The sequence below is a fragment of the Carassius auratus genome, chromosome 6 (genome assembly GCF_003368295.1).
Source record: "Carassius auratus strain Wakin chromosome 6, ASM336829v1, whole genome shotgun sequence".
In the NCBI taxonomy this organism is placed as follows: Eukaryota; Metazoa; Chordata; class Actinopteri; order Cypriniformes; family Cyprinidae; genus Carassius; species Carassius auratus.
Window position 1 is genome coordinate 27,333,456 of NC_039248.1, and position 15,730 is coordinate 27,349,185.

The 15,730-nt window shown below is 37.3% G+C and overlaps 1 protein-coding gene across 2 annotated transcripts in view; it reads left to right on the plus strand.

Moving 5' to 3' along the window:
- LOC113105096 (guanine nucleotide-binding protein G(s) subunit alpha) overlaps positions 1 to 14,797 on the plus strand; it is a 32,600-nt gene extending 17,803 nt beyond the window's left edge. For both annotated transcript variants that reach the window (XM_026266210.1, XM_026266211.1), the window contains exons 5-12: positions 209 to 306; positions 9,480 to 9,534; positions 9,690 to 9,763; positions 9,887 to 9,945; positions 10,170 to 10,290; positions 10,419 to 10,549; positions 11,479 to 11,546; positions 11,715 to 14,797. In XM_026266210.1, the coding sequence (XP_026121995.1) occupies positions 209 to 306; positions 9,480 to 9,534; positions 9,690 to 9,763; positions 9,887 to 9,945; positions 10,170 to 10,290; positions 10,419 to 10,549; positions 11,479 to 11,546; positions 11,715 to 11,861 (753 nt within the window). In that variant the 3' untranslated portion in view covers positions 11,862 to 14,797. The remainder of the gene's footprint in view (positions 1 to 208; positions 307 to 9,479; positions 9,535 to 9,689; positions 9,764 to 9,886; positions 9,946 to 10,169; positions 10,291 to 10,418; positions 10,550 to 11,478; positions 11,547 to 11,714) is intronic.
- The last annotated feature ends 933 nt before the right edge of the window (positions 14,798 to 15,730 follow it).

The following is a 15,730-nucleotide window of genomic DNA, read 5'->3' on the forward strand; positions in this document are numbered from 1 at the left end:
TATTGGCTGTCCAGAATCTGTAACAGACCAATAAGTGGTGTTTTTAAAAATTTTTATATGGGTTAGCATACACTAAAGAGTCTGTGAAAAACTAACACAAACATGTTTAAAATGATAAGCAGCCAAATGACGGAGGTGTACAAGATTTGCCTGGATTCCGACAGCTAGTTTATGGATTTATCCTCTCTCCCACTTGTCTTTCCAACAGGAATTTTATGAACACACAAAGACCTTGTGGCAGGATGAAGGGGTGAGAGCTTGCTTCGAAAGATCCAATGAATATCAACTGATCGACTGCGCACAGTAGTGAGTATATGGTTTCTTTTAAATGCTGGGTTTGATATGCTTTTTATTTGTGTATAATTATTAGTATAAAAGCTTTGGAATATTCTTGGAATTGTTATTCAGGCTGATTGCACTCAACTCGCTTGACTTGTTTGTGGGACTTTCGTAGCACGTTGCATGTATTGGACTGATTTATGCATTCAAGAGGGAGGGACATAGAAATGCGATGAGTGCAGAAGTGACAGAACTTGAAAAAGAGACACTGATGAGTGCTAGACAGAAAGGTGCTTTCAGAAGACACGGCGGTATGAATGTTGGGTATACATTGAAAGCTTTCCTGCATTGTGGCGCATATGTGTGCGCGAGTGTGTGTCCTGTCCTCTCCCACAGCCACTGGTGGTTGTTGTGGATCAGATGCTGGCCTGAGCCGTTTAGACCGGAAGTGGCCCCCCCCCCCATCGCTCCCCTCTGCACACTTATGTAAACGTAGAGTGGAGAAAGAGAGAGAGAGCTATTTTTAACTCCTCTCTGGTTCACTCACAGAAGGAGACGGTTTGAGAGAGGCAATCTGCAAGTATCGCGAATAATGCATCTCCTCTTTTGAAGGAGAAAAATGAGCTTGAAGTGATAATGGTGGCTACTTGCGACTGTTTGGAGGGCAACTCCCAACCTCCCAGACTGCAAAGAGGGACGGAGGAGAATGACAGTGCTGTTTCGAGCGCGCTCACACACGTACACGCGTTCAGAAAAGAACAGCGTCGTCAAGCGTTAGTCCTGTTATGAGCTCATTTTTGTCGGAGCGTTTTCAAGGCTCTTCCTGTCACATGGCCAGGTGTCCATATTGAATGTGTGCGTGCGTGCATGCGTTTGTGTTTTCATTCACCTCCGTTTCTTTGTACGGTCGAGCCACAGCAGTAGCGTAAGTTCAATAATGTTATCATTGAGGCAAACACAAGAATGGCTATACAAAGCATGTAAAGAATACTGAAGTATTGCAGTTTTTTGTTCATCCCACAACTTTTTTTTTTCCCCCTTCTCCTGACTAGTTCTTTCTGCATCTGCTAGTACCGTAACTGCAGTGACAGAAAATGGCTGAGATAAAAAAAAAACAATGAGAGAATTTCTTCTTGGTGGCATTTTGTTTGCATAAATTTAGTGTGTATTTAGAAAATACATGTTTCTTTAATGTTATTTTCATGTTTTTTATATTTTCATAAATTTTCCAATTATATTTTCATGAAATTGAGAAATTATCTGTTCCTGTCTGTTAACATTTAGTAAATGCAAATCAAGTGCATTAGTTTAATTTTTTTAATTCCTGACAAAGGTCTCATGACTGAAATATCTGTATTCCTTATTTTGCATTCTATTTGCATAAATTCAGTGTGTCTTTACATGCTTCCTATATTTCCATAACCATAACTTTTCCAAATCCATGTATTTCCATAAAACATAAAATATATATATATTTTGTAAATCTTTTTTTTTTTATTCCTGACAAAGGTCTTATAACCGAATTGTTGCCACCTCAGGAAATATTGGATTTCTTGCAGGCTACAGCATTATGCAGGTTAAGTTTTTTTTTTTTTTTCTTTAGAGTGCTGTTATTACAGAAAGCAAGTGTTTAATGTGGACCGTAATTTCTTGGAGCTTTCTATATTTGTGTATATTGTGTGTTTTTATAAATCAGAGAAGTATTGTGTTCCACAGTGCTATTTTGACTAAAATAGATGTGCCAAATGTAAAAATGTATTTAGGAGCATGAGTGCAAATAAAATTTCTTAAATGGTCCAACAGACGTCTTATTTTAAATGTCCACTGAAGTGCTTGGATACGCAACGTTATTCAATGTGTTGACATCATTTCAAATGAAACTGGAAGGCAGGACAGGACATCTCAAGCAGCCCTGCCCCCTTTTTTAAATACCAAATAGTGCTTTGAGTTGTTGAAGTAAATGCTTTGAAAGACCACATTACAAAAATCACTGAGATGCTTTTATTGCAGAAGTACAATTGCATTGTGGCATCAACAACAAACAACTAACTGTAAGAATAACAGTCTCCTCCTCGCTTGAATTGACCCTTCCCCCTTAAATACTGTTGCTACGTCCAACAAGTCATGGACTTGTCCAACACATTCTCACACACACATAGTGAAAAATACATTGCGGAGAAAAGAGGAAACTGACAACACGACGACAGACAATACAGTTACTTCTGGTATGAATCAAAGTGTCGGATTTCAAATTGTTTCTTTTTTTTTAAAGATGTTCAAGCAATAAATGCTGTTTTGAGGCTTATTAATATGTTGCCTCAGTTCAAGCAGCTTGTGAACCGATCGTATTTTCATATTTCCTTAAAGTGCCAAATAAACATGAAAGAACATCAGAAGGTATTTTATTTAAACTCCAGAAAGATGTCAGTACACACAAGTTTAAAGCCACCGATCCAGCGTTACGATTGGTCAGATTGGCTGTTAATCAAGCTCCCTGCAAAGGGTCAATTCTCATTTTTCCCTCAAATGATGTTCTGTTTACACAACGCGCACTTCCTCTTATTGACATGACATGAGCCACGCTGTTCAATTTCTGATTGGTTGTCTGTTGCTAAGCATCCACCAGTAACATGCTAACACTGCTCCGTTTCACACTGTACAAGGTTGGCACCGCAATGCGGGTGTTAACACCGTAAGAGAGGTGCTAACCCTGCCTCAGAGCTGGGTTTCATAACCCTGAGGAAATAGCCGTGCTAACTCCGCTTCTAGTTTACATGTGTGAAAGAAACTTACTTTTACCCAGGCTTAAAAGCAAGGTTTAGAATAAAAATAACTCTGGGTTAAGTGCAGTGTGAAAAACTCTTGGGAGAGTAAAAGATTTACTTTCTATAAGATTTCTGTGCCTTTTAAGAAGGGAAAGTATAAATACTGCAATTTAGTAAGAAGTTATATTTAATGTATAGTATTAATCATAATTAAGCAGTTATATCACATCATTCTCTTTGCTGCGATATTTATTGATATCATCTTACATTTTCAATATTTTTACAATAAAGTAATTTTTAGTTTTAATGATGAATTTTGGTGATTTATATTTTTACTATCCACTTCTTATATTGTTAGGCGTCAGAATACAGTCGCTTTGGGTGGTGTTTAGGAAGGTGCAATATTGTGGGTAATAATAAAGCAGTTAGATCCATCCGATCATTTTTATACAAGTTCTTAATGGGCAACATCTCAATGCTACTTATTTGATGGGACAGTTGAAAAAATAATTATCCATTTGTGTGTGTGTAGTGTTTCTATTACTTGCATTTCTATTTTTTCCAAAACCAAATAAATTTTGTATTCCTTCTTGCATGAGAAAGAAGGTATATTGTTTTGATAATGTTGTCTGTTTCAAAGAAACACAAAAATTATTTTCTACAAGCGTTGTTTTTTGTAAAGCAGAAAAACGGAGGCATTCTTGCTTGCTAAACCTAAGGCCAGCGCATGGAGAGAGAAAATTCCTAAACCATCCGCCATGTTTCTTTCTGAGCGTCTCTCTCTCGCTCTCTCTCCCTCTTTTCCTCACCCATCCCTCTTTTGCGTAACCAGACCTGTTTTTTCTCTCGTTTGCTTTCCCCTCTCTTCTTCTGACTGGCCCTTCTCCACCTTTCCCTCCTCCCTCCCTCTCTCTCCTGCTCTGTCTTTCTATTTCTCTTCACTCTTTCTCTTTCTGTCTGTCTCTCCCTCTCTCTGGCCTCTCTCCAGTCACACAAGATTTGGAGCTGATAGTCTATTTATAGCGCCTGTGGTTCTGTCGCTATGACAACCGAGCTGGAGGCCAGGGCGCCAGGGAGCTATTTTTGGAGCGCCGCTGTAATGTCAGACACAGCCTTCTCTCTTTTCTTTCTCTTCCACCGCTCCCTCTCTCCCGGTTTCTGCTGCTTCCTTACTTTAGCGTTGCAAGCTTACAGAAGTGTGTGTGTGCGTTCGCATCTAAGAGAGGGAAAATGCGGTGGAGGCTATCGATTTAATTCATGATTTAACATATTCGGAGTGATAAATATAGCTAGCTTTTTTTGTAAGTTGCATCTCATAAAATGCTGAACTTCATGGTGTCACTTTTTTTATGGGCACAACCAATGCTTACTATTTTTATTTATTTATTTTTAAAGAAACCTTTGTTGTTGAACAGCACTTGATTCTGAAAGGCTTGCCGTTAGATATCCTCTGTACCGTATCGTGCCACGCACACACACGCGGTTCACTCGGAGCCTAAACCGTGTTTGCCGTATTGGCCCGGGAAGCTGCCTAATCCACACTCTTAATACTCTACTGTTAACTAGATGAGCTGTAACATTAACCAGATTAGTAAGCGATGAGGATATTATCAGCTTTTCCATGCTAATACACCATCAGCACTACAGCTCACTCTTCTTTCTGTGATTTGTTTATTCTCTTTACATGTTATTTCTTGGCTTTTCTTCTTTCTATATAAAGATAAATTTCTTTCTTTATTTTTTTTTAGTATCTGAATTTGTTTATTTCTACTCCGTTTTAAATGTTCCATGCTGTGGCCTGTTGTGAATGTAAATATTTTTAATTATTAATTTAATAATAATAATAATATTTAATTGCACAGTTGCCGAAACGTTTGAATGATTTTCTTTTTTGGACAGTCAATTGTGTATTTATAATTAATATTTTTTTTTTTATATATAAAACATACTATAAATACATTTGTTTAAATTGCATTTATTGACTTGCAAATCACTTCAACCTAATATGTACTTGCTAAAAAGATTAATACATATTTAATAATTAAGTCTAAAATTATGAAAAAGCTTTTTGTTTCAGATACTTTTTGCCATCTTTTATCAGTTGTAAAAGTTCTGGATAATTTTTATCATTGTGACTGCTTAACACAACAACACACCAAAAATATAATATTTTGGACCTTTCCTCCAGATAAATGAGTAGGTGGTGCCACCGTCTTTTCTCCCGGAACAGTTGTTTGGCTCAAACTCTTGAACTTAATTTCAGTCAAGAGTGCATTTGAAACTGAAAAGGTGCTAAGGATCAAACAAATATCTCCACAGTTGTAGGGAGTCACTTTTTGTAACTTATTTTACTTCATTTTTATAACTATTTTATTTTTGTAAAGAGTGCGGCAGAGACTATATGAATTTGTTTTGGCGATTTTGGAATGACAAAAAATTCAGAAACTGCATTTTCAGTTAACTGTTCCTTTTAAGTAAGAAAAATATTAATACTGTAGTTTAGTAAGAAGCTAAATAATAATATTTAGTAATTGGTTTTGATTCAGGATACATTTTTGGTGATTGGGTTTTTTACTGTGCACTTACTATATTGTTAGTAGTCAAAGTATGAATACAGTGGCTTTGGGTGGTGTTTAGGAAGGTGTAGTATTGTAGGTAATAATAAAGCAATTTAGATTCATCCAAAACCTTTAAGATTTTTATATTGTGCTTTTTATACTAATTCTTAATGGGCAGTTTTCAGGGCTATATTTTGTATTGCATATTTAATATTAAGTTAGTTGAAGGGTCAGATTAAATTTTATTATACTTTGTATTTTTTTTATAGTGTTTCTGCGCTTTTACTTGCATTTTTACTGCAGTGATTTGCTTTAAGCACGAGTGAGCTGCATACTTTTTTATATAATAAATAAAGGGAGCTGAACAGAAATTCTGTGTGGGCCAAGTCATATGACTCATGTGATACGTTGTGTGTGTGTGTGTGTGTGTGTGTGACCAGACCATCCATTTACTGCTTCAAGTGTTTTTACACTTTTTTTTATTTTTTATTTTTTAATTGAAGTTGCTGCCTAATCATATCCGAATTGCATGCTTAGAACAACTCAGAATAAAATGCATATGCATATGCGCTAATATCCATCTTGATGTGTTTTTAAGACATCTATCACACATATTTTCAAGTGCATTTTCAAAGTCTGCTACACGCTGTTCCAAACTAGAACCTCCGCAACTGTTGGCAGATGTCGACATGCAACTAGAATTTCACGAACTTCCTGCCGGGCGGCCATTTGATTTCTAGAATTCCACTTGAGTAGAGACTGGATGTGGAATGCAGGCCTAAATGTACTCGGTCGCAGCTATATCTGTCTCTTCTGCTTGGCATTACGACAGTGGAGGCTGTATGCGTTCTCAACTGTTGTACCCAGAGGGGCATGAGTTGTATTATGTCTGACCAGCGGGCTGGGCTATTGTTGGAATCGTTCTATTAATAGGAAGAAAGGCAATAATTGAGATACGGTGTTAGACAACGATTGTGGTCACAACACAACTGTCTGTGCGAGCCTCCCCCATCTGTCTGTCTGTCTGTCTGCATTTTATCCTGTCTGTCTCTCTTTGTTAGCTTCATTTTATTTCTGTTTATGCCCCCCCTTCCTCGTTCATTTGTGTGGCCTGCTGGGTGTGTTGCATGCATGCACATACACACACTAGTGCAGTGCATGCCGCTGTATGTGGGACCGACAGCGTTGCTGTCACATTTCAAACATCTGTGTCACATTCCTGGTGAACTTAGACAGGGGGGATGCACATGCGCGTCCGGCCTGTGGATTTCTCTCGCTTTCTCTCCGATTCCCTCATGCTTTGATTTAGGGGTTACTCTTTTGCTGGCATTTGTGAGGAATTTTAATGATTCTAGTTATAACTCCTTAATGATTATTTTTTAGTACTTTTGGAGATTCATTGGTCTTTCTAAATAAACTTGTTAATAAAAGTCATTTGTTCTGAATAACAACATTTTGTTGTTCAAAGTCAACATTTTGGTATTTCTTGCTCTGAATCTGCCATAAAATAAAATAAGTTTATTGATATTTGAAAAGATGTATCTGCGTTATTATGCCATTATCATTATATTAGTTGGTTTTATATTAATTGTATTATTATATTAACTGGTCTTAGAACGACAATATTATCGTTTATCGCAATAATTTCTTGGATAATTTATCGTACAGCAAAATTTGTTATCGTGACAGCCCTACGGAGGAGATCAAACACAAAATAAAGGCAATAAAAGAATTAAGACAAACAATTTTCTTAGTTCTCTTATAATCCATTACAGCATACAAAACAACCATAGCAAAATGGCAGCAGCTGCATTTTAAACAATGTTCAACTATCAGAAATGCAGACATGGTTTTGTTTATGACGCATGATATGCAACGTGTTAAAAGTAGGGGTGTGCACGGATAGTCAAACATTCTAATATACGTTCTGCTCTAATTATTCGATAAATAAAAATGATATTCGAATTTCGATATATTTTTGCTTGCCATAAAAAAATGGATACAATGCCCACTCATCGGAAAAGTCTGAGCCAGTTCTTCAGCGATGATTACAGAGAGTCCAGCCGAGACGAGTGGGAACACCTCTTGCTGGAGCCATGTATTCCACCAGATGAGGATCACATTCAGTGGTGAAACGAAAACACGAAGCGCTTCACAAAACGTATTCGCTTAGCACCCCGTTATTTGTGAATCCCGCCAACGTCTGTGCCGTCAGAGCGTGTTTTCTCTGCGTCCAGCCTTTTTAACAGACTAAGGCGCAGACTTTACCCCGATCATGTTTACATGCCCGTGTTTCTTAACAAGAACATGTAAAACAATAGAAAAAAAAGCAAAAAAGATTTGCTGACAGTTTCAAAGTTAAGTGTAAGTTACATTCTGTACAATAGCCTAATTGCAGCAGGCTGCTGTTTTTTCTTTGTTCACTTTTTTTTTTTTTTTTTAATCTGCACGCATTAAGGTTTTCAGCTACAAAACACGATGTGTAATGTTCAAGCTTATTGTGTGTAAGCTTGTTCAAAAAAGACTGAAACGATTAATGTTGCTGAAAAATAACGTCTTTCTCATTAAACTTAATTTAAATAAACGAATATTCGAATATTCGTTTTTTCTGAGCTCAAATATTCGAATGGGATATTTGCGGAAAACGCCCATCCCTAGTAAAAAGTCTGGCCAATCAAAGCACACCTCGCTTATGAGAGCGATGCAAAAAAAACGATGTGTTTCAGAAAGGTGGGGCATAGAAGAGAAACAACATTGTGGAGTTTTTTTTATTTTTTTTTACCTTAAACCGCATGAACACATTGCATTACACCAAATACACAATGTTGTTTTTAGCAACATCATATGACCACTTTTTAAACAAACTTAAAAATAAAATACAAGGGTCAACTAGTTGAAAGTATTGTATTATAGAAAAAATATTATATTACATTGTATTAGATTGTCCTCTGATTTGTAATGTCAGCATGGACATTGTTGTAAATCATATTCCTATGATGAAATATTAAAAATAGAGCCAATTCTGAAAATAGAAACATTTTGTTGGACACTTTGATTGTTATCGGCCATTCTTTTTACATGCGTTTGATTTTGATGAGCGTCTTTTAGATTTCGGCTTCATGGACCAGGAGGCGAGTTCGAGCCGTCCCACAATCTTGCAGCCGTTTTACACCAGATAGCAGCTTGACTAAGACAGCATTTTTTGATCCCCCTTCGTCCCTCTGTTTTGCCCTCTCTGTTTCCTCCCACTAGAGCCGATCCATTGACTAGAGCAGTGTCAGACTGAGAGCTCTCTGATCACTATGACTCAGAACCTTGCCGGCTGTGATCTACAGCACAAACATGCGCCTCCTGCTGGCTGATTTCACAGCTGCAGATTGTTTCAGCTGCCTGTTTTTTTTTTTGCCATGGCTGACTTGTCATGCGGTGATTTGAAAAATGTGCATGTGAAAGTTTTGCTGATGCTTACTAGGGTTAGTGAATGCAGGAATATTTTATTTGAATTCACTTGTGAACATGGGTTTTTCAACAGAATTTTTCTAATGATTATTAGGGATTGATGATATGATATCTCACAGTGCAAATAATTTAGATCACTTTATAGCACAATGCAGTTTATAAATAGTCGTGTTAATGCCTTTTTAGGGGTGCTTTCCAGATGTAAGGTGATTGCTTAGCAATGACTAAACTTTGGGCTGTGCATAACAACATTTTTTAATTCCTCGTCTTGACTTGTTTGGAATAAATCCAGCTGTCTGTCATCGCATTTCTCAATCTTTATTAGCATCTCTTGAATCAGTCTTGCTCTGTTAATTTAAAGGAAGTGTTAAGACACACTGTGCAGTTGTTAATGTTGTTTTTCTTTCTTTTTTTTTAGTTTCCTGGACAGGATTGACACTGTGAAACAGAGTGACTATACTCCCACTGATCAGGTGTGTAAATATCCACATGATGGGATTCATTGATACTGTAGTGTATATCTTTGGCTTATATCCTCTTTCTTGTTTAAAGAGGCATCATTCTCTTATTGTGTCTGCTTTAAAGATGTCTTTTATTGTAAATGTAACTTTGTCGCCTCGTCTCTCAGGACTTGCTCAGATGCAGAGTTCTGACTTCCGGGATCTTTGAGACAAGATTCCAAGTGGACAAAGTTAATTTTCAGTGAGTTTGAATATGAGACCTTACCATAACTGCAGTTAAATGAACAGTAGTATTAAGTGCTCGATGTGAAACTATCTGTTGTTGCCTGACTGATGTTTGCTTTCTTTTTCTTTTTGTCTGCAGTATGTTTGATGTTGGCGGACAGAGAGATGAACGCAGGAAATGGATCCAATGTTTTAATGGTAAATGCTATGCTTTTTTTTACTTAAATATTAATAATAATAATAATAATGAAATGTCTGTCCTTTTGGCCATAATTTGATCTATTCACTGACGCAAAGGATGTTAGTCTGGCCAATATATTGGTTTATTAATTATTACAATTTTTTTGTAATTTAGAAAGTTTTATGATGGATGGTTTGTACTGCTTGTTCAGTGTACGCTTAAACATGTTCTCTCGTTACAGATGTGACAGCCATCATTTTCGTGGTAGCCAGCAGTAGTTATAACATGGTGCTCAGAGAGGACAATCAGACCAACAGACTCCAGGAGGCACTTAACCTGTTCAAGAACATCTGGAATAACAGGTATCCTTAAGACGACTAAAACATGCTTACACATGTAAAAAGAGGGCTTAATGAGAATATACTTCCGCACCACTCACATTTTCGTCAGAAAATTAAAAAAAATATATTTTTTTCTCCTTTCTTTCCAGGTGGCTTCGAACTATTTCTGTCATTCTGTTCCTAAACAAGCAGGACTTGCTGGCTGAGAAGGTTTTGGCGGGAAAATCAAAAATTGAGGATTACTTTCCAGAGTTTGCACGCTACACTACACCAGATGATGGTCAGTGAAATAGAATAGTGATTTTTAGTTCTTATAGTTGAATTGAATGCATATTCATATTAGGGCCGGGACTCGATTAAAAAAATTAATCTAATTAATCAGAGGCTTTGTAATTAATTAATCGAAATTAATCACATTTTAATCGCATATAAATATTTGACCTGAGAACAGTGAGGAGTAATTTTTTTTCACATGGATTTATAGTATACCATTGAATAATGACTGAATACATAAGCTTAAGCAACAAAATATTGTTTATTTTTGTTCAACCAAGTCTAGCAGACCAGTGCAATTTTTGCCATGAAGTGTAGCAATAGCATATTTAGAAACAATTTAGAAATAGTACATTTCAGAAATTCAGGTAGCTTATAGGTGCTGGAACCTTCTGTAAAGTGTTTTTTAAGTAATACACAATACTGTCAATTACATTCTGAACATTGGAAACCCTGACTATTAGAAAACATCTATCTGATGCTTCAGAGGCCATAACATACTAAGTCCAACTCTCAATAACCTTGGCCAAAACAATAAAGAGTTCAACATAAACTTTTGCACCAACAAAATAATACATAGTTCAACATAAAGTGTAAAGTCCACGCTAGCTGCTATATGTTTTGCGTTGAGGTGATACTTGAGACTCGGATGTGCTGCGATATGATATGCGAACGCTAGTTGGTGCTTCAGTATAATCGGTCCGCCGAAACTCATCCAGTGAGAAACGTTCCGCGGTGCAAAAATAAGTTATTAAAAATGCGGGATTTTTTTTCTGTAATTAATTAATCTTAGTTAACGCGTTATTTTTTGTGTAATTAATTAATTTCAATTAACGCGTTAAAGTCCCGGCCCTAATTCATATATTAATCTTAAGCACAGTAGTAACTTTGAATATCACACCATCAGTGTTATTAACAAGTTACTTTCTTTGTCAGCAACACCAGAGCAAGGGGAAGATCCACGAGTAACGAGAGCAAAATATTTCATCCGAGATGAGTTCTTGGTGAGTCTGGGTAATCTGTGTTATCAAAATCATAATAGCAACCCATCACCTTGTGTCCTAAACCATATATATAAGGGAATATTTAAGTATGTTTTTTTAATGACCTGCATTGCAATTTAAACCATGTCATGCTACAAAAAAAACATCTTTTTTGTTTTGTCTATTTAGAGGATCAGTACAGCGAGTGGAGATGGCCGGCACTACTGCTACCCCCACTTCACCTGTGCCGTGGATACAGAAAACATCAGCCGAGTGTTTAACGACTGCAGAGACATCATCCAACGCATGCACCTACGACAGTACGAACTCTTGTGATCGCAGCAGGGATGACGGGACGCAAACTCACCACCTGAACTTTCTTTAGCCCCCCTGCCCTACATCACGCCCCAATATCAAACCACGAACCTTCAAACTGATGAGTCCCCACCTCTTACACTTACACACACACACACACATATATAGACATACACACACACGGCCTTTCTCCATCCTGAGTGACTAGGGGCTGGGGCAAGGGGACACACTGTGTTACTGATGAAAGCATGGCTGTGATATCTGGCAAAAAGACATGTTAACAGCCAAGGACTACCGATGTTAATAAAGAGAGAGAGGAAAACAAAACATGTGAGAGGGAGAGGGGGGGGGGGGGGGGAGAAAAGAGGGAAGAAAGAAAGGTGTCCAGAACTGCTCAGGACAAGGAAGCCATTTCGTACACATACAGACACATAATGCGTCCAGCTAAACTCCTGACCCGCAGTCCTATGTATGTTACACGTCAAACCTGTCTTTTTTTCAAAAAAATGCCTAAACACACGTTACTTGTATTGATGCGCACGCACAAGACATACACACGCTGTTCTTATCCTACACTGTTTTGGTCCTGTTGAAGCCTGGCGCGTCCCCCTCACCTTTTTCCCCATTTCCCCTTTCCCAAAACCACCCCCCACCCCCAAAGGTGGACAGACCCCACCTGAGGAGAGCAAAACGATGGACCGTATGTTAAAACAAAACAAAAAACCAGAATGTAGAGCAAAATGTCAAAGAAAAATTGAGGGTTTGGAGCATTTACTGCCCCGGATTGCTCTGCGTGTGGAGCAGAGAATGACTTGAACACAAGACCCATCACACGACTCCCTTCTCGAGATGCATCGCAGAAGAGACGAGCGCATGCAATGCTAGATTCATGCAGAACAGTGAACTAAACGCAGTGCAAAAAATCCAAACTACACACACACACATATATATATATGAGATATTCCTGTAATAATGCAGTCTCTTTCTATTTGTTAGTTTCCCCAGTTTGTGTGTTGGCGTGTGCAAATATGCACCATTTTAAAACTGTTTTCCGAGTGTCATTCCTCTCTCTCTCTCTCTCTCTCTCTCTCTCTCTCTCTCTCGTTCGTTCTTCTGCCCTCATCTTTCTCTCTGTCTGTCTCCTCCCTGCTGCAAAAATCTTGTACACTGACACGTGGGGACTTCATCAGACCGAGGGTAAGACAGAGTAATGAGGGCAGACATGAGACAGACGTCTAATGGATGGCCTAGTCGCTCAATGCCACCCCCTTCCTCCCAATCCGACTTCCTCTCCTCCCCTTTACTCTGGCTTTTGGTCTGTCTTTTGATTTCTCTGCTGGATCATTATTCTTGTACAGACTGTAAAATGTATTATTTTGTACAACTTTATTGAAGAAAAAAGTAACTTGTAGAAGCTCCCTGTGCCTTGATCACGACTGTACGTGTAAAATGAGCTAAGATGTAAGTAAGATATATTTCATTGCGCTGTTTGGCTCTGCCCTGCCTCTGTCGATTCGCTTGAACTCTGACCCCCTCCCTGATTGCCTGTTTGCTCATCAGACTCTAGGTGGAAGTTGACCCCCCCACCCCCTTGTGCTGACCGTGAATCGGTCTCCCTGTACAACTTGAGAACGAAGAACATGTGACACCAGATCGGTGACAGAGCGCAACTTTTACTGACACTTCTTATCAGTGGAGTTTGGGGGGAGCTGCTGTCTGTCACACACACCCTCCCCCCCTCCTGTTTTTATTTTTATTCAGTTAACCTGCCTCTGGTTTGTTTTAGGATCAAGATGAAAAGCCTGATGCTGTGTAGTACAAAGCAAGAAACATTATATACAGTATATATAAATATATATTTATATGTGTAAATATAATATTTATATATATGTGTTTGCTTTTTACAGGTTTTAATTGCCTTTTTTGGTCCGTAACAAGTCAACATTTTTAGAGGCAGGGTTGTGGGGCTTTTTTGTTTAGTTTTTTTCTTTCTTTTTTTTTTTAGCTTTAACTCTGTTGAAGGAGAAAATAATCCAAATGCAAAAATATTGCTTGTCTCTTCAAAAAAAACCAAATTCCTTTGCTAAAATGAGTGAAAAAGACAGCAAATCTGTCAATGTATTAAGTGTACAAATTGTTTTCATAGCTGCACACTCAGATATTGGGTTCATATCCCCCCTCCCATGGTATTCATGTTTATTTCTTTTATATAAAAAAAGAAAAAGAAAGAAAAAAACAAAAGAAAAGGCTGCTCTACAAACTGACATACTAACAAAAAGAGGCCACCTATCACCGGACAATGACCAATCATAACCCTCTCTGTACCACACTTCTTGTCCTGCTACCCAATCACATGAAAGCAGGGGCCAGCTTTTGGTGCTCTAATGGTCCGCTTTGTTATACAAACAAAGTATTTATTTTTGTTTTATTTATTTGTCATTTTATACTTTTTTGTTTGTTTGTTTTTTTACCCCAAAATGCCATAATTTGAATCAAAAACTCTAACGTATAACCGGTCTGATTCGGTTGTGTTTTCTGCTAAATGTGGTACAGGTGTTCTAAATAAAATTAATTTCTTTTTTTTTTTTTTTTTTTTTTTGTTGGTTAAGGGTGTAGGATGGGCTGGGGAGGAGATGTTAAGCTTTGACATTTTAGTATGTTTACTTTTTTAATTTTATTTTCTAGTTCAGACTCGCTGCAGCAATAAGTGAGTGAGATTTGAGTACCAAACGCCCCCTTGCCTGACTGTATCTATAAGAAGTGTTTTCAGTGTATATGTTGCTTTTTTTCCATGTCTCTCACACTTACTGTACATTTTGTACAAAGATTCAAATTACAGCAGTAAAAGAAGAGTGTAACACTGTCTGAGTGACACACACATGCACACACTCTTTTCACAAGGCTAACTCTGTTTTATGGCCCAAATCAAACTATAAAGGATAATGTAGTTGCTCTTATAGTGATGGTGGTTCTTAAAGGTCTAATATACCATTTGGGACATGTTTCTAAAGACGCTAAATGTTATCATTTGCTGCTTACACTGATGGTTTCAATGGCACTATGCATTGCACATCCAAATATGATATTGGAAATCATTTGGTTGTCCTTAAATTACACTCTGTTTTGCAGGCAGGCTCATGGATAATCATGATAAACTTCTATGCATTTTTCAAGCAAATTTGCTACATCTTACAATATCACCTTTAAAATGAAATGAGCCTACATTAGTGTACGTTCCCATAGTTCCCATAAAAAGAGGTTCACTTTTAAAATGGCCATTATACTGGGAAAGTAACAATTATAGTATTTAAAACCAACTTGATTAACTTAATTGAATCCATCGCCCTGATGGTTTGCATCATCAAACTCTGTTTCCAGATTTTGCTCATTGTATATATTTTGCTATATTCTTGATAACTGAAGTCACTACACAACATTTATGATCTTAAAAAACAAAAGAAGCTATTTTTTATGTATTAGCTGGTGGCAGCAACTGCAGTTCAGGAAACAGACATCAGAAAAATGTTTACAGTACACATAAATAATTTGGAGTTACAATTTAAACCATTATCTTGTATAACGTAAGAGGCAGAGTATATTTTAGTTTTCCACTTCCTAAGGAAATCTACTGATGATCCAGGGAGTCTTAACATCAAGCCAAACATATTATTGAGTGTACTGACAGATACAACCCTTTCATGTTATTTAGATTTTCATCTTTACATTTCACAGTATTTAGATCATAAATTAGCTTCATTCAGCTGAGCATATTTGTTTTTATATACAAAAAATTAAATGGGGCTATCTAACCACAAGGTCTGGAATAGGAACATAATCTCGATTGATGATAAGGGATTGTTTCTACAAGTCTTAGCCACAATTCTAATATT